This window comes from Astyanax mexicanus, chromosome 1 (assembly GCF_023375975.1).
Source record: "Astyanax mexicanus isolate ESR-SI-001 chromosome 1, AstMex3_surface, whole genome shotgun sequence".
NCBI lineage: Eukaryota > Metazoa > Chordata > Actinopteri > Characiformes > Acestrorhamphidae > Astyanax > Astyanax mexicanus.
Window position 1 is genome coordinate 18,493,122 of NC_064408.1, and position 23,565 is coordinate 18,516,686.

Here is a 23,565-nt window from a genome sequence, read left to right on the forward strand (position 1 = left end):
TAAAAAGCAAATATAGACTAAAATAAACATACATAAATAGTTTTGGACAAACAATTGTGCACATAATTTACAATGCAGACGTTGTTGAACACACTTATTACATACAACATTAATACATCTACGTAGCTAGCTAGCTCAAGCCCAAAGCTTATCGCCTGTACACAATTAAGTATCCTGATATTTTAATTTTAATCTCTATTCTCTCTCTCTTATCAGCATTTCTGAAAATCTCTTCATCCACACAAGATGCAAAGCAAATGGCAAAAAAAAATAGCCTTAAGATAACACCATAAATCGTTGATGTCAAATTTATCAAAGAAGCAGCATAATAAGCAAATCAGTGCTAAATACAGCATACAGGCCTACAGATCTCAGCTACAGCAATATACCTCTTCAAACCAAAATCACAAGCTTCTCAATCCACTTCATACCCAGTGTGGAAAAATGTATTCAATGCGGGAATAATATATTTACTTGTGTAGAATTCCTTCATAAACATGACAAACCATAACATGAAAAATACAACTATATAATAAATCTTTGACATCATTTTAATGTCTGCCCCCTTTTTTCAAAGCTTTTTTTTCAGCTCCATCTTATTTCTTTTCTTATCAGTGCTTGATTCTGATGCTAGCCCACTAACAGCACTGTTTGTGAAATCATCCATCACCTCCATGTTTAGGACTAATTTTTACTTTAAATTCTTGTTTAAACTTCTTTTCTACTTTTGGGTTGGACAACTTATGATTAATTAATTTTAATTAATGTGTTTATGACATAACTGGTCCACTTTAAAATAGAACAGGACAAATTGTATTAGGTAACATTGTACAGTTTTTGTTTTATTTGATTGTTTTTTAACTTTTATTTCTAATTTTATCACATTTTCTGCCCAATTTAGAAGATCAATTACACAACCCACTCATTAGGACTTTCCCTCTTAACAGTAATGCCCCACGAGTAGGAGGGTTAAGACTAGTCCATTTCTCCTCCACCTCTTTTTGTACTGCCACTAACGTAGCATTATTAGAAAGCTAGCGAGCTCTGAGGAAAGCTCTGTGGTTCGGCTGTGAGACATCAGCTAACAGACCCCTGTGCTGAAAGACATCACCTTGGGGGTGAGGAGGGAAGAGACAGAGACATGCTCAGACAGAGCATAGACAATAGTGCTCTCTCAGACTCCAGCTGCTGATGGCAAACAGCAAAGCGGAGGCCACTCAGAGCCCACTTCAGACAGTTTTGATTTTTCAACAATGCACTGTGATAAGCCAGAGTAATAGTGAGATATTTACCTGGTTCCGTAATCCACCATCACCCAGTCTTTGCCCGTGCCTGCGATTGCATCGTGGTGCTGGAACAAGCCCAGGTTGCGTCTTGCTCCAGTTAGCAATTTATAATTCTCTACTGCAGGGTAATCACTCGGCCTCCCAAACCTGCGAGTACTGGCCAAGGCTAAAGAGTACAGAATCTCAGCTGCCCTGAAGGGAGAAAGAGGTAAAGGATTTTATTAGTAAGATCTGATATTGCTTGGATTTAAACAGTGTGACTAATCTGTTTCACAATTGTTTGAATGCAGAATCTCTGTTTTCAATCAATTTATTATTCATAAAAATGTATTTTATTTGAGTTTCCATGTGAAAGAGAATAAAGAACGTGGTCTACTAAACATCTACTAAACACTTTTGTAGTTCCAGCACAGTTTCTTTAGACACCTGGATCTGGGTTTAACCCCTTTACAGGCCTTGACCCGTATACGAGGTACAGGTGTAGGTGATACATAACCCCTTTTCTCTGCAGTAAAATAGGTTATTCACATTCTAAAATCTCCTACAGGTTTCTTGGAGAAGCTTCCTGTTCACTCTCTACTCCACTTGAAAACTAAACAAACATAAAAAATAACAAAAACTAGACGAACATAACAAAACTAAAGGTTTGGCAGACATGAAATGTTTGATTTCTATTCAGGAAAATACTGAATTTAAAATGAAGTTTAGGAAAGTGACAATTTTATAATTTTTATTCATTATCATATTATTTTGTAGTATTGTATTATTGTAGTAACATTTGTGGTAACGTTTATTATTAGACATGAAACCTTTTAATTAATGCTTAAATAGAAATCCTCACGTTTTAGATGTGAACAAAAATGCCGGCCTGTTAAGGCGTTCATCCATGTTTATGGATCTGTGATTACTTTTGCATAATGTAATTTCTTTAAATGCACATTCAGGGTAATTGCCCTCTTGCTTTGAGACTACTGTTTGGACTGTTTAGCTATTCTAAACATTGAGTGGGAACAGTGTATGTTTTCTATTACTGTGACTTTTTCTTTATCCATGTGCTCGAGAACAGCCTGGGGTCTGCCTGGAATGAGAAACATCTTTGCACTGAAGAGAAAAGATACTGGGTTCAGCTGAGATACAAACTCTGTGGGTCCTTGATTTTCTTAAAGAATTTGTTGTTTTTAACTGTCTTGATTTGACAATGTGCCATGTATTCATTTAGTGCACTGATTAACCTGCAGCGTGAAACCAAAAGTACCTGGACCAAATATATATAAATGTAACAATAGCATGAACCTCGGAAGTTCAGAATTTGGACTGTTCCTAAGATTTATCTGATCTTTGTAGGTGGTTGTCAAAGCAGGAATACAGGCATCTAAGATGCTCCATAGCTGTAGTAAAAGCAAAAATGTGGACAATCGTAACTAAACAGAATACGTTAACCTTAAAATTCACAAGTTAAAAGCGCATGGTTTTCAAATTTACCTTCAGATCTAATATCAGATTAAAATCTTGAAATCATTATTTGGGTATTTATTGTGTTAAATCATTGATATCCCGAAGTGAGTTCTAGTATACCTTTGGTCATGTATTTTAAACAGTTAATGTGGATTATGTGGAGAGAGAGACAGATGAGAAAGAGAAAGATGTCTGATTGGTTTAGACAAGGAGCAGTAAAGAGCAGCAAGGAGGAGGAACAACATGAGTTCTGTGAAAAATTACTTGCTCCACTCTCATATGGGCTCGACCATTACCCAGACTCTGTATTAAGGGCAGGCAGGATAAGGTCTGGGTAATGTAAGTTACTATGGATTAGTGCTGGGGGGTATACTGGTTCATACGGTATACCGGAGGGGCATTTAGAACCGGTATGCGTTTTTTTCATACAGCCACACCGCTGGAGGCGCTGTGGAGCGCTGTTTAGAAGAGTAGAAGAAGCACAGTAACAGCAGCTGAGCTCAGTCTCACACTGATCTGCCTGAAGAAACATGAGAACAGAACTCCTGCAGCTTCTGCTGCTCCTTTCAAATTACTATGGGTAAATATAGCCCTTTTAATTATATTAATACTGAATATATAGAGTAAAGGATACTTTTAATGCCCACTGAAGTGAATGAATTTGTTAACTGGAGAATTAGGGGAATTATGATAAATTGATAAACTGCTGCTTAAATACTGTAATGTATCTAATGGCTTCAATAATAACACACTGAAAATTGATTTTAACTTGTGTTTTTCTTGTGCATTAAAGCTTTTGAAAAATATATATATTTTGAATACTTCCTTACTTTGAGTATTTTAGGTTAATTTATAGTGTTTATGGAACTATTTCAAATATTTTTTATATTTTGTAAAAGAAGCTGTGTTAAAGTTGTTGGCGTATCTCTTTTTAAGGTCTATTTCAATTCTTCAGCTCTTTTTCTTCATATATTGTGTCATTTTGTGGGACAAAGTAAACCCAATACTAAACAAAACCTTAATTTAAAGCCTTAAATGTTTTATATTATATGTACTCCTAACAGTACAGTAACTCACAAACATTAATTAAAGCCCAGTCATGAAATAAAACCTCAAAACAATAAACAACAATTAAAAAATACAGTGGTTTACTGTGAAACTGTCAGAATCTTGCAAAATACAGGTGACATGCATTTTTGCTCATACCGCCCAGCACTACTATGGATATATAGACACTTGTGTTTATACGTGCAGGTCCTCCAGGAAGTGTATGGTAAAGTTCTGGGGTAGCATGCATGTGTGAAAGAGCTAGAGGGCTAAAGTGAGAGACAGAGAGAAATAGAGAGAGGGAGAGGGAGAGAGACACACAGAGAGAGACAGAACATGGTAAGAAGTGTAATGCTACTTTTGGTAGTAATGTAACATTGGCGTATTGATGATTCATTTACTATTTACTAAATTTAGCTCCCATTTAGACGCTAATAAAACCAGTAGTGTCTACACCCAGCCCTGCTAAAGCTGTAATTCATTCACTCCCTCTAATGGATGGTGATCATGAAAGCACCAGGGAACAGACAAACAATGCCGGCTTCAGAAAGGACAGATTCAGATCCTTCTCACGTTCCCAAAATGGGGGCGAGCCAGAGTTACCCAAAGATAAAAGACACACACACACACACACACAGGGGAAACCCTCAAAAATTGCACTTTTACCTTATTTTAAATAAAATAAATCAAATTTGAAGTTCTTAACAAAATAATGAAGACTGATGTAAATATTTAAGCTTTTAAAATGTGTTTAAATGTGAAATTTCTATTCTAAAAAAAATGAAAGTAAAAATAAGTTGATATTTCTGAAATATAAAGACTAATGACTAAAATGCCTATATGACAGTGTTGATTAATATTTAATACATTTAGAATTAATCAAATAAGAAATTAGAAATCACATTATTCAAGATATTAAAATGCATACTCAAAACCTATTTACAGTGATTCAAAAATATATTCTGTATGCATATGTGAAAAAAAGTATAAAGTGTATGTAGTGTGTAAATATTTACTTATATATTAAAAAAAATATATACACTATAACTTTTATAAATAAAAAAACAACACTTCTTAAGTGATGAAAAAAATAATCTTCTCAGGTGCCTGAAGCTTCTGCTGTATAATCATTACATAGATAAAGTAGTGTAACATATTTACAAGAGATTTACAAGAGATTTCCTTTTTTCTACATCAAGTGTGCAGCATACAGCCAGCGCAATTCCACACAGTTATACCTGAAGCCAAAGCACAAGTCTGAACCCTGTATTGTGTGCTGTGGTGCAAACTGTATAAATAATACAGCAGGTTGAGCTTTGTGCAACTAATAACACTATATCTGACACTGAGCTTCACAGCAAAAAGCTATCACAGACTCGCTCCTCAGGGCTTGACTTTAAGGATGTAAGACAATAAAATGATATTTAAATATTGAAAAACTGTGTTTTGTAGTATTGTGTTGATTAAAATGTTTTTTCACAAGATTTTTTTATGATTAGTAATGCTGGGTGTCACACAGGGGTTCATCCTGTGTTGGGTTTTGAACCCTAACCACTTGCTGTAAGCGCTGTACGCAGATTTTGACACTGAAATATCTCACAATGGTTGAAGTACTGTAGTTAAAAATGAAACAATAGTTTTTTAACTCTGTTCTGATACTCACTGCATGGGTTAAACGATTCTGTTTAAAGAAGTGTATACAGTTAGTTGTGTTAAAAGTCTTTACTCTGCTTCCTCCATGCGGCGTGTTAGCTTTACACATTCTACAAATGTGCGGGCTTGAGTCACTGACTGTGTATACTTTATAGAAATAGCTACTGTACCTGAGGTGGGACTCCAGAATGCGGTCCATGCGTTTGTAGAACGGTCTAGAAGTGAAGTAGCCGCTCCAGTAGTGGTCGTCTCTGTCCGCATATGTGAAGAAATCGCCACTAACCGTAGGTAACTGTGACTCTCCCACACTCATACCAGCCTCATTAATACCAGCCTTTTTGCGAAGAATTTCAAAGTAGTCTGATATGGTTCCAAACTGGGCCTGAAGTAAAAACAACATATTGAAATACTTGTATACAATGTAACTAAGAATATGGTTAAATAAGGAATTGAGAGTTATAAAAGACATGCTAATGGGTCTCTGCTAGCTGTGTTCACCATGTTAACATTGTTATAATAAAAAATATATATATAATAAGAACTGTCCTACGAAGCGGAAAGAACTGTGAGCAATAAGAACAAGACCGACCTGGACGTGGAGTTCAGAATGAGAGTTCATGTAGTCGAAAAGCATCTGGTAGTTATTGAACTGCTGATCCCACTCCTGAGCCTCTGTGTAGCGGAAGTCATCACCCAGTGGAACAAGCACCACCTTAGTCCTGAACAGCTTGGACTTCTTCCTGTACTGGTCCAGCAGCATTTTAGCCCTTTAAGCAGAAAGATAAAGTTCAAAATTGTAATTAAAGATGTCTTAAAGAGACCCTAAACCATATTATTTTCCATTAATAGCTGAAATGTGTTTTATTTTGAAGTAATGAAACATACCAGTCCTACTTAACATTGTTATAAACATGTCCTAACCTTTAAAAAAACACTTTTACTCTGGTAATTTCTGCAACTGCAGCGCTCTCTCACGTTCAGTTGTGTCCGTGTACTTGGTTATCAATAATACCGCCCTCCTGGTGACCTCCAACCATCTGCGTCTCATCAATATCAGAGGCACACTGCAAATGCTGCAGCTCAGCCAATCAGCTCTCCTTCCTGCTCCACCTCTAAACCCATACATCACCCAGTGTCCCATTTTTTAACCTTTTTCAAATTTGAACTGAGAGTTGAGTCAACAAAAATCAGGGGGTTTAGTGCAGATTTAAGACTCTAGGTACACTATATGGACAGAGGTATTTGGACACCTGCTCATTCACTGTTTCTCCCAAAATCAATGGTATTTTAAAAAAGAATTTTCAGCGACACGAGCATTTGTGAGGATATAATGTTGGATGATAATCATCCCCAACTCCCCAATCCCTCAATTTACCACTAGCATTAGTTGTGCTGCCAATAGGTTTATCTCCTTAGAAATTCTATCTGCTCCAGATTAAAGTGCTACTGTTTAGATAAGGACCAGCCATGTGTAGCCTAGCATTAGCCACATGGCTTTTGTCTGTATTCCACAATGGAAAATGTAAACAAACAAAAGATGAGTTCAGCCTTGCGGCTAAAAATTGGAACAGAATAACATCCAACTGCTCTTGAATAAAAACTTGTCTGACAAACGCATTAAAGCAGGTCACTTTTATGTATAAAATGTTTTTGAATATTTTAGTCACCTCTGTTGCACATTCTCATTGGTTATTGGCTCAGGGGGAATTCTCCAGGGGCAGCTGATTCGTCCCCCAGGCAGCCTTTTAAAGTCAAACTGGCAGCAAATCTTTGGGTCAGGACCGCAGGTATGGGGAACGTCATAGCTGTAGAAGGGCATCATGTGACACAAGATGTCTGTGCTGGAGTCGTGATCTGGAGAGGACAAAATAAAAAGGTTAAATTAAACAATAAGAATAAAAAGTGTGGTCTGGGTTTTAGCATTTGAACACAATCTCAATGAACTCTTTACGAGAATGACCTGTCTGTATCATCACTGACCAACGAAAAACATCTCCAAACAGCTATTTTTTTTTTAGAGAGATAAAACGTTTACTGGAAGGTTTCACTGCAAGACAAATACTAAAATTCTCAACATAACTTTGGGCCTGTTTTAAAAGGTATTCCACAGGGCTCAATCCTAAGACCTATTTTACTGTTTACAAAATATAAGGAAATAAAAAAACTTTTGTTCTTTTCATTATACATTTGACATCGAATAATTTTTTTTTCCGACTATATATATATATATACATATATATATAGTCGGATGGATGGATGGATGGATGGATGGATACTTTATTGATCCCCGAGGGGAAAGTCTACATATATATCACGATATTAAACAATGCAGGATTTTCGACAGCACCTGCCCCGCCCCCACCCACATGCCGTCTCACTACAGAGATCCGGACCGACTGAGAGCTGAGTCAGCGCTTTAGAGTCAGCCAAGCACTCAAAACCCGAGGAAAACAGCAAAACAATAATAATCGGGCATTTAAATGGCCTTTTTGTTAAAGATAAATAAGAGCGTTTTTTCTGGGATTAAAAGCGTGGTTCCGGCTGTAACTGGAAATATCTGTGCAAAATTGTGCGTAACGGTGCACAGCTTTGGACAGGCTGTCGGGGCTGCGTGAAGCACGTGTCCAACCATGTGAAGGCCATGCAGTTACCTCGTGTTTATGCATCCCAACCCCTCACTTCTCAGACAGCAGAAACAGAGAGAGCTGCTCACTTATAACACTATGTATCTACTTCTTGTGTCAAGAATCAAAATATTGCAACATGACGTGTTTGTTTTTATTTCCTCAGGTGACATCGCTCGTCCATGTAACTACTGTGCATGCGCACATTGCAATGACGATGCTTAAACGATATATCGTGCAGCCCTATTATACTTCTATATCTATTTCACTACAAACTGCAAAAAATAGAAGAGGATGTAGATATAATGAGGTTATTCTTAGCTTTTGTGCTCAAACTAAACCAACACTATATAGAAGACTGATAATGAACTCACCCCAATTCTGTCTCCAGAAGAACTCCAGTGTCTTCTGGGTGGAAAAGTGTTTCTTGATAGAGTAGTGCACTCTCTGGATGAGCATGTTGGACAGGCCAGCCTGTTTCAGGATGTAGGCCTGGGTGGAAGAGTGTCCAAATGGGTCCACAGCCCAGCCCGTCCTGGGCTTCACTCCTAACAATGAAGCAGAAGGGAAGGCAGAATATACCAATAAGCTCATGAGACCCAACAATCACACATTAGCTTACCATTACTATATACATTATTAATTCAACCTAGTAACATATTGGAAAAATAAGGAAAGCTTGAAGTGTGAAGTGTGTGCTATGGTGTTTAAAAAGGTTTCTCTGAGTAGACTCATCTTTTGTCACTATTCACGTTTTGTAAGGAAATGATAAAACAATGCCCTTTTCCCCAATGCCCCCCTCACAGGATGTCACCACACACAGTTACATACACACAGGAGCACAGGAAACTGGAACTTTGGATTCTGCCATCTATAAAGTCATTTAATAAGAGGAATACACATAAAGTTGGCACTGTACCAAATAATATTACAATGACTATAGTCAAGGTCTGCACTTTTGTACAATGTATCAATATGATACCTTCACTTAATGTAACATTTTTATAATAATAATACAATAAATAAATCAAATAAACAACAACAATACCCATTGTTATTATGATTGTTGTTGTTATTAGTATATCCATAGACCCTTAGTACACTGTATATTTTGGATTACATACTAAATCAAGATGTTTACGCAATTTTGTTTATTTATTTATTTATGTATTTATTTATTTTTTACATTATACAAACCCGTTCCCCCACTTGTTAATGTTAACCCATTTGTTTCAACAGAAAACAGAAACAAATTAGAACAATTAGTTACAGAACTGTAGAATAATAACAGCTGCGCTCATCAGTGTGTATCATAAACTATACTTAATGTTGTAATTTATTAATTTAATTTACAACAAATGGCATTTAAAAAAAAGACAATAATAAAGAAATAAATAAGTGCATTTTTTTCATTGTTTTTTATACACAAGTTTTTATCAGCAACAAACTAACCCAGTGGCTTTATACTTTTGACTGTCATTCACAAAACTAATATGATGTTCAGCATGTGTCTAGGTATTTAATATTCTAAATATTGATTTCAGCCAATAACGTGACTATGCGCATGGCAGCCATTTGTTTGTCCATTGCCTTGCTTCTTATTTGCATTAAGTGTCTGTCTGTTGAAATCAAACATTAGAAGGTAAACAGTGAGAGCAAATAATAGACCTACTGAACTGGAAGATTATCAGTCAAACAGGACTAGAGTTCATTAAATTTTAGAAGCTGCCTAGATTATAGTGCAACAGTAAAGCCTACAGGATTTAGTTTTTGGACCCAGCAGTGCTGAACTGTGACGCAACATTAGTGTGTAGCCCCCCTTAGGGTAACATTTCCTAATCCTGTATTTATTATGCTTTACAAATACATTTTAATACTCTATAATGCCAGGCATAAGCCTGTGAGACAGCAAGAGAGAGAGAGAGAGAGACCCCTGGCGAACAACAAAAGCAAATTGGGAAAATACAGGATTTGATTGTGGATGAAGCTCAAGTGGATTTTGTGTTGATCTGGCAATCCCAGTTATTCAGAGCTCTGCTCCTATTTGTAACAATCAACATAACAATGTGAGAGAATATTGCTGAATTTCAACATAGCTAAGAACATCAAGGAACTCTGTCTTCCCTCTGGATATGGGTAGGTATTAATGTAAAGATGTAACTGTACTTTTAAGGGATGTTTATCCTCCTAAGACCCAAACTCTTGCATGGTATGCATTCATTTTTCTTTTTGTTATTTGGGCTAATTGGCACCTGATTAGTGTAAAAGCAAAGAATTAACTTTTTACATGATGCAGAAAAATAATGTCCACATATGAGGACTTTTTTCTTGTTTTATATTTCTATAGAACACAATGAAGCTGCAATTAGTAATGACGTGCAAAACATTTATTTTGTGCCTGAACACAGCAGCATTTTTTACCTGAGTACAAAACAAAAGTAAAAACATCAACTGTGCCCCTTTGAGCAACATGTCTCATTTGAAGTGCTGTTTTAACACGATAACAGAGTAAAAAAAAAAATCTGTTAAAAAAATGAGTAAAATTACACCAAAAGACCAAAATCACTAGTTATGTTTATGTGGCATATATTAACTGCAACATCTTATTTTTTTGTATACATGTCTCAAGACCAGCCTTTGCAGGTTGGCTGCTGGTTTTAGAAGTTCTGTGTTGGTCTTTGATGGTTAAGGTGGTTGAAAAGCTGGTCATTCAGGTACAAACATACTCTACACTAATGGTTAACGAGCACGATGCACTTAATTAATTAAAGGAAATTGTTTTACATACCCACATTTTTTTCCAACCACTGGTGACCCTCCAGTAGCTGATCAATCATTGCAGAGTAATGAGAGTTGGCTTCATCAGGCATCACCCAGCCTCCTGTGGCGATCTCCAGCTGGCCTCTTTCTATCAGTCTGCACACAGAGACACATTTCTTTCATTAGTTCATCCATATTCAGGGAAAGTACATTAAAAAGAGTTAACACTTATTTAATTAAATGTGTCTTTTTTCCATTTGTTAAAAAAACACCAAGAGTGTTGCATACACTGTGGCTGGGGCCTTGCAAAATTGTAGTATTGTCAAAAGTTTTCAGTATGTGTTTATTAACAATATTTCTGTACTATGTAGACTTTAGGGAAGTAATGATATCAGTTTTTCCTTCTTATAATGTCAGTGACTTTAAATTTGATATATTTTATTTGATATATTTAATTAAAGGCTTCACAGTAAATTATTTACTGCATGCAATCATTAATTAAAAATACCAGTAAAAAGGTCAGCGTTTTATTGATTTATTTGTTTTTTTCCCAAAGCTTTCAAACTAATTTAAATATATAGCACAAATGAACAACTAATACAAGAATACAACTCGCATATACAGAAGATTTAGCCCCATTTACTTTCTGCATAACTTTAAATCTGATATATTTTACCTGAAAATCACAAAAAAAACTCTAAGAAAGCTTTAAAAATGCCATCAACATTAACAAGCAGATCAGTGATTTATATTTGAGACACAGAAATTAGACTATTTTATTTATTACAGTTACTGCTGTTACAGGTTGCACCACAATATTTCAATACTTTGAAATAGCAACGTATAACAGAAAAACGACAACTGATGATTTGTGGAAAAAATAAAATTAAGCAGCTATATAGTAGCACTACACTATATACTCGTAATTCTATGCATTCAAATGAGTTTTTAAACAAATTAAATTAAATTCTTTACTGCATCCAAGCATTAATTAAAAATACTAGTAAAATGTCAGCATGTTATTGATTTTTTTTTCCAAAGCTCTCAAAATTGTAAATGTATAGCCCTATACAAAAACAAGAAAACAAGAATACAACTCACAAATACAGAAGATCAGCAAAGTATTCAGACCCATTAACTTTCTGCACGCTTCACTGTGTTTTAGAGCTGATTCTGAACAGATATAATTCCCTCTGCTGCATGAGTTCAAAGAGTTTCAGTCTGAGCTTTGACTGGGACACTTAAGGTCCTCAGTCTGAGACTGTGTGTGATCTAGAGAGGGGTTTGTTCAAGGATCTCTCTGTGTTTGGCTGCATTTCTCTGCTGAAGGAAGACCAGCATGTACTGTTAGCTGGTTTTGGATGGTCTAAGCTGGTCTTTGAAGGTCATGATTGTGTTTTGGTCTGAATGAGCAGCTTTTAAACACTCAATGCTGTGAAGCAAGATGGTTAACTAACCCTGGTACTTTCTGAATCAGAGCTGCTAGAGGTAGCTTAAATGAGGCTCCTCATTTTAGGAGATTTTGGGTTGCTTTTGTTATAGTTATTGCACTTTTTCTGAATATATATGTACTGGTTTCCTATTTATGTCTTATGTGTTATTAAATTAGCAATAAGGTATTATTTTTTTATTTTATATTAATTTTTACATACTATATTCAGTTTTGTTGTGCACCTCATCAATGCTTTTCTTTTTACCTCAGCAATGCTTTTCTATTTACCTAAAAATTCTTGCCACACAGTTAGCTAACCTAGCTAGCGATCTCAGTAGTACTATTTGAGTCATAAATTTACATCAGTACTGCCATTCTAATAATAACTTGCAGTGTTATTTTAGTCATAAATGTACCACAGCAGTGCTACTCAACTGCTAGCTGGTTTTGCATGGTCTAAGCTGGTCTCTGAAGGTCATGATTGTTTTAAAAGCTGCTCATCCAGACCAAAATAAACCCAATGCTGCAAAGCTGCTTGGTTAACTAACCCTGGGACTTTCTGAATCAGAGCTTCTAGCAGTAGCTAAGATGGGGCTCCTCAAGGTCCAATCCTTGGGCAGATTATTATTCATAAATTTTATTTATAATAATAATACTGCCAACTTTATAACTTTATAACTGATTTCTGTACTGTTCAAGGGACCCTGCAGATTATCAGTGAATGGATCGGGCTAAATAACAAAAAAACTTTTAGATAATCTTTTGGATAAACCTATGCACAGGCTGGTCCCAATAATCAATTTTTAATTAATTTTTGTTTTTAATTTATGCCACTGATATAATGATATAAACACTGACACATTACTTTTAAAGAAACTAAATTTGTATGATTAACCAATAATTTAAATTGATTAAAAAAAACCTAAATAATTGAAACATAAATTAAAAACGCTGTTTCTAAACAAAGCAAAGATTTTCTGTATTAAAACAAAATTTGCTTTCTGATTTATTATTAAATTAAACAGTTGAAGGAAGACTGTCTAGGCTGGATTATGTTAAAGTAATACACAAAAAACTGCCAGCACCCTTACATAATCAGATATCTGTATATCACTCAGCTCTGAGATTCATTACTGAAGACCCTACAATACCCATCATTGTTTACTCTATGAAAAGTTTGCTAATCTCCGGCTGTGTGTCAGGAAACACACTGCCTTCTATTTGTTTACAAAGCACTCTCTGATCATATGCCATATCACACGTCACAAGAGTGCTCACTGAAAAAAATGTAAATTATTGTCTGACTAGTTCCAGTGACTGGATTTCCATTCAGGTGTGAAAGACTTTTTTTATAATTTGGGTAAATTTGCTTTTATCTACAGTGCCCCAGGAAGCTGCTGTTCAACACAGGAAACTCTACACCTCAAGCTGATTGTATAACCTGATTATTTTATACCTCAAACATCAAAACTGTGGCTCGCAGCTGTATTAAGTAATAGTGTGCCATTTTTATATGATTTTGGTATGCTTTTGTTATAGTTACTGAACTTTATTCTAAATATACTGCTCTAAACAAAAGAGACCACTTAAAAATGATGAGTTTCTTTGATTTTACCAAATTAAAAACCTGTGGAATATAATCAAGAGGAAGATGGATGATCACCATCAAACCAAGCTGAACTTTTTGAATTTTTGCACCAGGAGTGGCATAAAGTTATCCAAAAGCATTGTGTAAGACTGGTGGAGAAGAGCATGCCAAGATGCATGAAAAGAAAACTGTAATTAAAAACCAGGGTTATTCCGCCAAATATTCATCTCTGATCTCTTAAAAACTTTATGAATATGATCTTGTTTTCTTTGCATTATTTGAGGTCTGAAAGCTCTGCTCTCTTTTGGTTATTTCAGCTATTTCTCATGTTCTGCAAATAAATGCTCTAAATGACAATATTTCTATTTGGAATTTGGGAGAAATGTTGTCTGTAGTTTATAGAATAAAACAACAATGTTCATTTTACTCAAACATAAACCTATAAATAGCAAAATCAGAAAAACTGATTCAGAAACTGAAGTGCTCTCCTATTTTTTCTGTATATAAGTTGTATAAGCTGTAATAAGTATTAATTCCTTATTTATGTCTTTACTTTTATGATTTTTTTATTTTATATTAATTTTTACTTTACTATATACATTTTTTGTGCCTTTTACAAGGTTTATCATTTTTGCATTTTTCATTATTGCATTTGTCTATTGCTTTAATATCTGGCATTTGCTTTTTAATTCTAATTGAATGCAATCATTAATAACTACCGGTAACTGGATCCGCTTATAAAATGCACAGTGAATTCATATATCTATGAATAAAAGGTGAGAAAATCAGTCTTACTTCTTCACTGAGTCCCTCTTCTGGCTGTCGATGTTGTCCCACCACTTGGCAAAGTAGGAGATCTCAGACCAGATCATTTTTCGGCGAACGTCTTCAAGTAACTTCACCACCATGTTGTTCAGGATGTGTTGTGTTTGGTCTCGGAAGTAGTCGTCAAAAGTCTTGAGCCAGCCTGAGCAGAGAGAGAATTTGTAAAATAGTTGTATTTACAGCATTTATAGCAGCAGTTCTTTGGACAGGGATTAGGCCTAGTCCTGGACTATACTACTATTTCTGCACAGTGATTCTCCACATAACATATGTAGTCTAGGATTAATTACTGCCAGGAAAATAGATTCTTAATTCATTTAAAAACAGGAAACATTGCAACACTAAAGTACTACAACTTTACAGCTAAACAAAGATTAACTTGATTACATAACCTTTAAGTTCCCACTCTTTCTAGGAAAACATTGTCCTTTTCCATGCAACATGCACACAATAACTTTTCTTTAAAGCTGCTCATGCTAAATATGATTTGCTATTAGTGACTATGGCGACCCTCAAGGTTCACTTTTTGTGTCCAGTAAAAAATTAATATCTACAATAATGATATTGCCCCTAATGATATTCATCAGTCTTAAGCATCTAGAGTCCAAGCTACATAAAAATGCAATTATAAACATACCAAAGACACATTTAAAACAAATACAAATGCCATCACTCAAACTCAAAAAGATTTTCATAATTTTATTTCACTAGCGGATAAAATACATAACCTAAATTCTCTATATTTGTCCTTTTCAAAGAAACAGTTAGTACAAACCTACCATTTAAAACTTTTATTGAACACATAACACAGCAGACAAACCAACAGAGCACAATACCTCAGCAGTGCTATTCTATTTACCTCTGCAGTGCTATTCTATTTACCCCAGCAATGCTATTCTATTTACCTCAGCATTGATTTTCTATTTACCTCCGCAGTGCTATTCTATTTACCCCAGCAATGCTATTCTATTTACCTCAGCATTGATTTTCTATTTACCTCCGCAGTGCTATTCTATTTACCCCAGCAATGCTATTCTATTTACCTCAGCATTGATTTTCTATTTACCTCCGCAGTGCTATTCTATTTACCTCAGTAGTGCTATTCTATTTACCTCAGCATTGATTTTCTATTTACCTGAGCAGTGCTATTCTATTTACCTCAGCAGTGCTATTCTATTTACCTCAGCAGTGCTATTCTATTTACTTCAGCAATGCTATTCTATTTACTTCAGCAATGCTATTCTACTTACCTCAACAATGTTATTCTATTTACCTGAGCAGTGCTACTCTATATACCTCAGCAGTGCTATTCCAATTTACCTCAGCAATGCTCTTCTATTTACCTCAGCAGTGCTATTCTATTTACCTGAGCAGTGCTATTCTATTTACCTGAGCAGTGCTATTCTAATTAACCTCAGCAGTGCTATTCTAATTAACCTCAGCAGTGCTATTCTAATTAACCTCAGCAGTGCTATTCTAATTAACCTCAGCAGTGCTATTCTATTTACCTCAGCAGTGCTATTCTATTTACCTCAGCAGTGCTATTCTATTTACCTCAGCAGTGCTACTCTAAATACCTCAGCAGTGCTACTATAAATACCTCAGCAGTGCTACTATAAATACCTCAGCAGTGCTATTCTATTTAACTCCCCAGTGCTATTCTATTTAACCTGTTATATGGCTATAGTTGGGAAACATAGTGTGGGAAGATTGTTTTCTCTAGTTAGTTGTGTGCTCTTTACCCCTTGGTGTGGATGGTTTAGCCTCTACCACTGCATTGAGAGAGAGCACTGACCTTTATGCTTGTAATCTCCATTAATCCAGGTCTTAAGTAAATTCCAGCCATCCAGAATATTCCAAGTTGTTGTGTGAGTCATTTCACACCTCAAACATTCAAAGTCGAACACAAAACTCAACGGTGCTAGTCTATTTACCTGAGCATTGCTATTCTATTTACTTCAACATTGTTTTTCTTGCCACACACTTAGCTAGTTAGCTAACCTAGCTAGCTACCTCAGTAGTACCATTTATGTCAGGAATTTACCTCAGTACTGCCATTCTAATCATAACTTGCAGTGCAATTTTAGTAATAAATGTACCACAGCAGTGCTACTTAAGCACATGTGAGAAAATTTTGCACAGAGAAAGAGTCTTACAAATCCTGAGTTCAGACTCTGAGACTCTGGCTGCGCTGTAACTTTACGTTAACAGTAGTAAAAGCAGTAACATTGTAGCTACAGTTTATTATAATTTCTGTGTGTCTATCTGGGTCTTGTTAAACCAATTGCACACACAGTACTGTCCAACTTCTGTCTGTGAACATATTTTTTCATGAGGTTTAGCTGCAGAAAATACTGTATAAAGCGTTGTTATAGACTGATATTGCTAACCTGCCGACCTGGAGCAATGCTAACAATGTTATCTGATATCTGATTGTTTAACTGGAATGCAGTAAACTCGGGTGTGACATCATTCTCAGACAGTTTATAAAGAGGTAGGAAACTAAATTAACTCATACTAAGATAGGTTAAGTGGTAATAAAGACTTTATTTTGTTTAATTTATGTGAGTAGAGAGTATATATATATATATATATATATATATATATATATATATATATATATATATATATATATATATATATATATATATATATATATATATATATACAGAACCAGTTTTATATAACGTTTTACTCCCATTTTTTTCTGTTTTCAATAAACCTTAAAAAGCAAATATTGTAATTAGATATATTGTACTGTAAAAAGCCTCAATGTGAGGAAACATGATCTTTTAGAAAAACTGTCCACCTATAGTTATAACAACACAAGTTTAATTGGTTCCTGATTTCCTCAGTGCACTCTAAGCTGTGTATTATTGTTATTGTACCAGCAGGACTCTTAATTAAATTAGGTTTTCTGAAGGGGGTATTGGACAGTAACAGTAGATCCTGATCTTCCTCAGGGTTAGGGATGGGAATGATATTTTCCTAAAGGCAAATCCTAACACAAGTGTATCCACTGTAGATCAGGTTACTACAGACGTCAGCACTTCCAGCCGTGAACAAAGGGCAGTGACTGAAAGTGCTCTCAGAGTGCTGTGAGTGTGTGTACGTGTGTGTGCATCCAGATGCGCTGGAATCACTGGCCTGTAACTCTAGAACTAACATTACCAGTTTAACTTGCAGGTGTATTTCCACTTGCCCTGAAAATCAATAGCCATGTTTCTATAAAGGCAGATTATTTTGGCTTGACTTTTTTAACTTTTTAAGCTACTTTTTAAGAGTGTGTGGACCAGATAATGATTTCAATTAAATTATTGGTTTACTTTACAAAAATGTAAAAGTTTAATGTTTGGACAAATGTGCATTGTAGGTCAGTCACAATATTTATATTATTGAATTATTGACTTATTGTACACATCTTTATTTTTATAGTATATATAGTTACATATTATGAGATGTGTAATTTACATATGTACCGGCGCATACAGCTAAGAGACCACTTAAAAATGATGAGTTTCTTTGATTTTACCATTTTACTGCTTTAATGTTTGCACCAGGAGTGGCATAAAGTTATCCAAAAGCAGTGTGTAAGACTGGTGGAAGAGAACGTGCCAAGATGCATAAAACTGTGGTTAAAAACCAGGGTTATTCCACCAAATATTGATTTCTGAACTCTTAAAACTTTATGAATATCAACTTGTTGTTTTTAGCATTATTTAAGGTCTGAAAGCTCTATTTGGAATTTGGGAGAAATGTTGTCTGTAGTTTATAGAATAAAACAACAAAGTTAGTTTTACTCAAACTTATACCTATAAATAGCAAAATTAGAGAAACTGATTCAGAAACTGAAGTGGTCTCATTTTTTCCAGATTTATATGGACCATATATATTTGGACCAATGATTTTCCTCTCACCTATACTCCTATACTTATGTGATGTGACAGTAAACCTGATTGATTTGATTTAGCATTTTTGTTTTTTGCTGTCTTGAATGTACATTCAATATTTCCCATCAAAAGTAAGTAAGAGCCAATTAACATGAATTTGTTTAATGTCTTATTTACTAGTCTTTAAAATGATGTACCTGCTTTCTTATGCTATTGTATCATCCCTATATCAAGTGGCAAATGACAAGATCACATATCACAATAATTTCTTGGACAGTATACCATACAAACAAAAACAGCTATCGTGACAGAACCAGTGTCTTTCATGTACCCACTTCCAAACAAAGAGAAATATTTAGAAAAAACACATTTGTACAACAACCAGCTACATCTTTTCAGTCTCTGCCCAGAACTTCCTTCCTGCTCTTCCACACACCACTGGATGTGTGAACTGCACTGACCAGGTCACAACCCTATCCAGAAATCCATTTCCTGTTTTTCAGTACAGACCAAATCTTAATTGTTGCTTTGTAAAAACAGAACAGCAACCTATACCTAATAGAGTTTAAATAAAATGGATGTTTCAACACACCTTGCAAAAGTAAATGCAAAAGAATGTCACCTAATGTAAAACAGTTCTACTCAAACGACATGTTTACCTATACCCAAATATCCAAGCCAAGAATGTGATACAAGATATTCATGCCTTCATATACTGGTCACATCGATTGCATCGAACTGATAAACTGGTAAAATGATTAATTATTAACAATATTACATTATTTTAATCAGAACTGCTTGTAGGGCTGGGCGGTGTCCTCTTTCCTCAGAGTATTAAGAGTAGCTGATGCATTAGCATTTAACGGGTATGTTGTGTAACCACCTTCAATAAAAGCTTTCATCCTGGCTGATTTGCCCCAGGTTGTTTAGATAGGTGAGATGATAAATAGTAAAGCACGACAGATTCTTGATTCTGCTGAGATGCTGCTTTGACTTATTTACGGTTATTTAACTTCCCCTGTGTTTGGGCTTATGCTGGGGATCATTGTCCTTCTGAAGGTTTAGTTCTTTTTAGTTTTTTAGGCAGCCTGAAGCAGGTTGTCTTGCAGTGTGCAGGAAACAGGATTCTGTGCTCCTCATAATTCACTTTTGGGATCCAGCTTCTTGGGGAATAAGTATTGCTAGGTTTGTGGCACACAAAGTGCTTTAAATGTTGTCTAAAATGCTCATATTTGTACATCTAACCAAAACTGTTGTGGCACAGAACATGTAACAAAAAAACTATAATACAATACAATATATTTTATCTTCAAGCCCGCAGTAATGGTTTGTAGTAAATAAGCCTTTCCAAAAAACTATTGAATATAATCAAATATATTGTATATTTACCACATATCAATCATTTCACCCTCTTGAAAGGAATCGGTAAATGTTTTTCTTTCTTTCTTTTTTTTACATTAAAAACACCTTAACAGGCCAGGATTTTATGTCAATGATCTGTCTGACATTACACCACTAAAGCTTGATGATTTATATTCAAGCATTACATAAAAAGCTTTCATGTTTACAAATACAGAAAGTATTTCTTTATGTTAAAAAACATACACCCTTCCCCCACTGCTGTCAACGAAGGACTTCCTGACTTCCTGACTACTCTGATCAACAAACAAGCCGGTGTCTGAGCTGAACGTGATATTGTCATAGCTAACCCCCACTGAACTGAAACAAAAGAAAAAAAAATACTATCCCTGGGGGAGGGGGCGGGGTTAAATCTTAACTGAAATTTGAGCAACACAAGATCTCACTCAAACTCATTTTCATGTCCGTTTCCAGGCCTTTTCAACTGTGACTTAGCAAGGTCATTTTACAGAGACTCACCAGGGTCGTTATGTGAATGGGGCACAACCACCACATGCAGGGGCTCATTGTCCCATTCATTCTCCTCATACGAGATATCAAACCCCTGCTTCCAAACGCCACCATCAGGGTTATCAAAGCTGAGCAGGTCATATACATCCATCATCTGAAATAAAACATGAGAACATGAGTAATCAGTGGAAACATTTTTATGAATGAATGAATGAATGAATTAATTAATTAATTAATTAATTAAATTTTTGCAGCTCTTTCTTTTTTACAAGAGAGACGTCTGCATCCTTAAATGTGGAAAATTGTGAATGTATACAGATAAAAAGCTGAACAGTGGACAGATTTATCCGTGTACTGAAATTGTGTGTACTTAAAGTGAGTGTAATGTACAGTTCTATTTTTTGTTTTAGAAAACTGAATCCAAAATTCAAATGTTTGTTTTTTTTATTAAAAATGTATAAATAATAAACCCTTGTAGATAATTATAAAGCACAAAATGCTATATATTTCATAACATTTAAAAAATATATAAAACAGGGTTCTTGCACTATTTTAAAAGTGAAATTTAATGCTTCTTAAGGCCTTTTTAGGATCTCAATAAATATAATTTAAGACCTAAAAAGGTAGTCATAATTTCTTTGGTATAAAATAATGTACTAAAAATCTAAACTTTCCCATTTGTTATAATTTTTTCTTTTTTTCTATTTCTATTGCATTAAAGTTTAGCTGAGTTAAGAGGATGGTGCACTGTTCCACTGTGCTGTGAACTGATTATCTCAAATTTCTCACAGTCAGTAAAGCAGGAACTACGTGTTACAGAAAAACACCTTGTTAACCACAAAGCAGGGGGGTGGCTCCACCTTTCTTTAAGACTGTGCAGACAAATGCAACACCTGTTAAAATCCTGAAGCTGAAAAAGAGGTGGTGATCCCAAAAACACATCACATTTCACCATTTTCTATTTGAATGGATGCAAACGGAAGCGTTCAGAATGGTGTTTACAGTCCCCTGACCTATATATAATAGAAAGAGGTGGATAGACTTGGCATAAGAAGTTGTGCAGCAAAAGGATACTAAATATCCCAGAATTAAAGGCCTTCTGTAAAGAAGAGTGCGACAAAAATACGTTTTGCTGCTTAGAATTTGCTGTAGCTAGAACTGCTAAATATTGACTCTGTTAGATGTCTAAACTTTTGTACAGAGCCCATGGGTGATTAAGAATTTGTCTATTTTCTAATGTTACAATTCTTATACAATTATTGTTCTAAATTTTTGGAACCATAAACCATATAGTGTATTTTCTTGCACTACAAGGGGCACTTAAAATCCTTTAATTTTTCCAAAAATCGTCAGTGCGCCTTATAATCCAGTGCGCTTTATAATCCAGTGCGCTTTATAATCCAGTGCGCTTTATAATCCAGTGCGCCTTATAATCCAGTGCGCCTTATAATCCAGTGCGCCTTATAATCCAGTGCGCCTTACAGTGCGAAAAATATGGAAATCCATTTAGTGATTATAGCGCTATTATATCTTAAAAGCAAATTTTGAACAGAGCAGTGTTGTATTTACTATCAAACTTTAAGGGTATTTTCATATAATTTTTTATGCAACAAGTTTACACGCATGCACTGAATAAACTTTTAGTATTTTGGTAGATTTGTTTTTTTTATTTAATACAAAATCTTAATACTTTGTCAGTTTTTTTCTGTTTTCTACTGAATGTAAAACTTTAACATTTATATTGTTGATGTATATTCAGTGTTTGCTCATATCAGTAAGAGTACTGTATAATACTGTGATATTATTAATTAAATGTGATATCATTGTTACAAAGAACCTGTGTATTTAGAGTTGCTAAATAATTGTTTGTAAATGTTTTTATTTGTTTCTTTAACTGTCTAAAATTGTCCTTGTGTTCAAGAAAGAAGCAATGTACGTCTGGTTCAGTCAATGTATGTTCAGGGTTCTAAATCATACCTGCACTGAATCTGAAGCCTTGGAATAGGTCCGAGCAGAGAACTGGCAGTCCTCAGAGGCAATGGGCACTTTAAGAGGAGCAGAGGGGAGCCGGTCCACCTGAGTCTCGCTTTGGTTTCCAGATTCTGAAAAGCCACCTTTAACTGACTTCCTCAGGTTAAGCACAGAATCCCTGATGTTGGCAATAATCCTGTTATTCTGTGAAAGCAGTTTCTCAAGATGATCTACTTTATCCTGAAGGATGCTCAACTGCCCCTAAAGAGAAACAGGATTTAAAGAAAAAAAAGATTTTTTAAATAAGAATCCCTTTATCATGTACCTACAGAACTAGAAGTTACTGTACATTGTTTCTCTGTAAAGCTGATTTGTGACATCTGTTGTAAATAAAAATGCTATACAAATAAAATTGACTTGAATGTAAATTACTAATGAAAACTCTCCACCAAAGATACATAGTGTAGCAACAGCATTTCAATTCCAGAGCAACATCAACATGATTCTGTTTGTTTAAGATAAAAATTCAACATAATATTACTTTAAATTTAAGGAAGATATTGGAAAATGTATGTGTAAAAATACATTTTAACTTTTTGGGAACACAAAGAAGAAAGAAAATTTCACAAGGTTTAATTGCTTGACAGTGTTCTTTCTCCAGAATCATCTGAGAACATGTAAACTATGCAAAACCGGTAACTATTTCTTACGATCAAAGAGTTCATTGACAGGGTACAAAGCATGAAAATGTATGTAAAATAGCAAAAAAATATATCTGTTAAATATATTTAAAAATACATTTGCTTCAAGGTGTCAGTTAAAAAATAAGATACTAACATTTAACTTTATGATATGTCCCAATACATCTATCTACAGTATTTCCATTTATTTATTTAAATAAATAAATTAAAATTAACTCATTATATTTTTGTATTTTATATATAGGCAATATATTCTGAAATAAATGATGTATTGTGTAAAATGCATTTTGATATATAGGTAATAAATTCTAAAATATATAATATATATTGTGTAATTTGCATATTTATTATTTATTGCATATATATTTATTTACCATAAAATACGATAATTCACATATTTCACATATGGTGTGAAGGTGAAAGAATAGCAGAAATTTATGTTCTCAGTATTCTCAACAGGTAGG

General features: G+C 34.8%; 1 protein-coding gene across 1 annotated transcript in view; it reads right to left on the bottom strand.

The window, feature by feature from the left end:
- Window positions 1-23,565, bottom strand: part of man2a1 (mannosidase, alpha, class 2A, member 1) — a 39,723-nt gene that overhangs the window by 15,241 nt on the left and 917 nt on the right. Inside the window, exons 2-10 of the mRNA XM_007231411.4 lie at window positions 22,407-22,661; window positions 20,439-20,583; window positions 14,641-14,812; window positions 10,854-10,981; window positions 8,440-8,613; window positions 7,109-7,295; window positions 6,031-6,208; window positions 5,612-5,823; window positions 1,293-1,478 (exon numbers count right to left, since the gene is read on the bottom strand). Of these exons, the coding sequence (XP_007231473.3) occupies window positions 1,293-1,478; window positions 5,612-5,823; window positions 6,031-6,208; window positions 7,109-7,295; window positions 8,440-8,613; window positions 10,854-10,981; window positions 14,641-14,812; window positions 20,439-20,583; window positions 22,407-22,661 (1,637 nt within the window). The remainder of the gene's footprint in view (window positions 1-1,292; window positions 1,479-5,611; window positions 5,824-6,030; window positions 6,209-7,108; window positions 7,296-8,439; window positions 8,614-10,853; window positions 10,982-14,640; window positions 14,813-20,438; window positions 20,584-22,406; window positions 22,662-23,565) is intronic.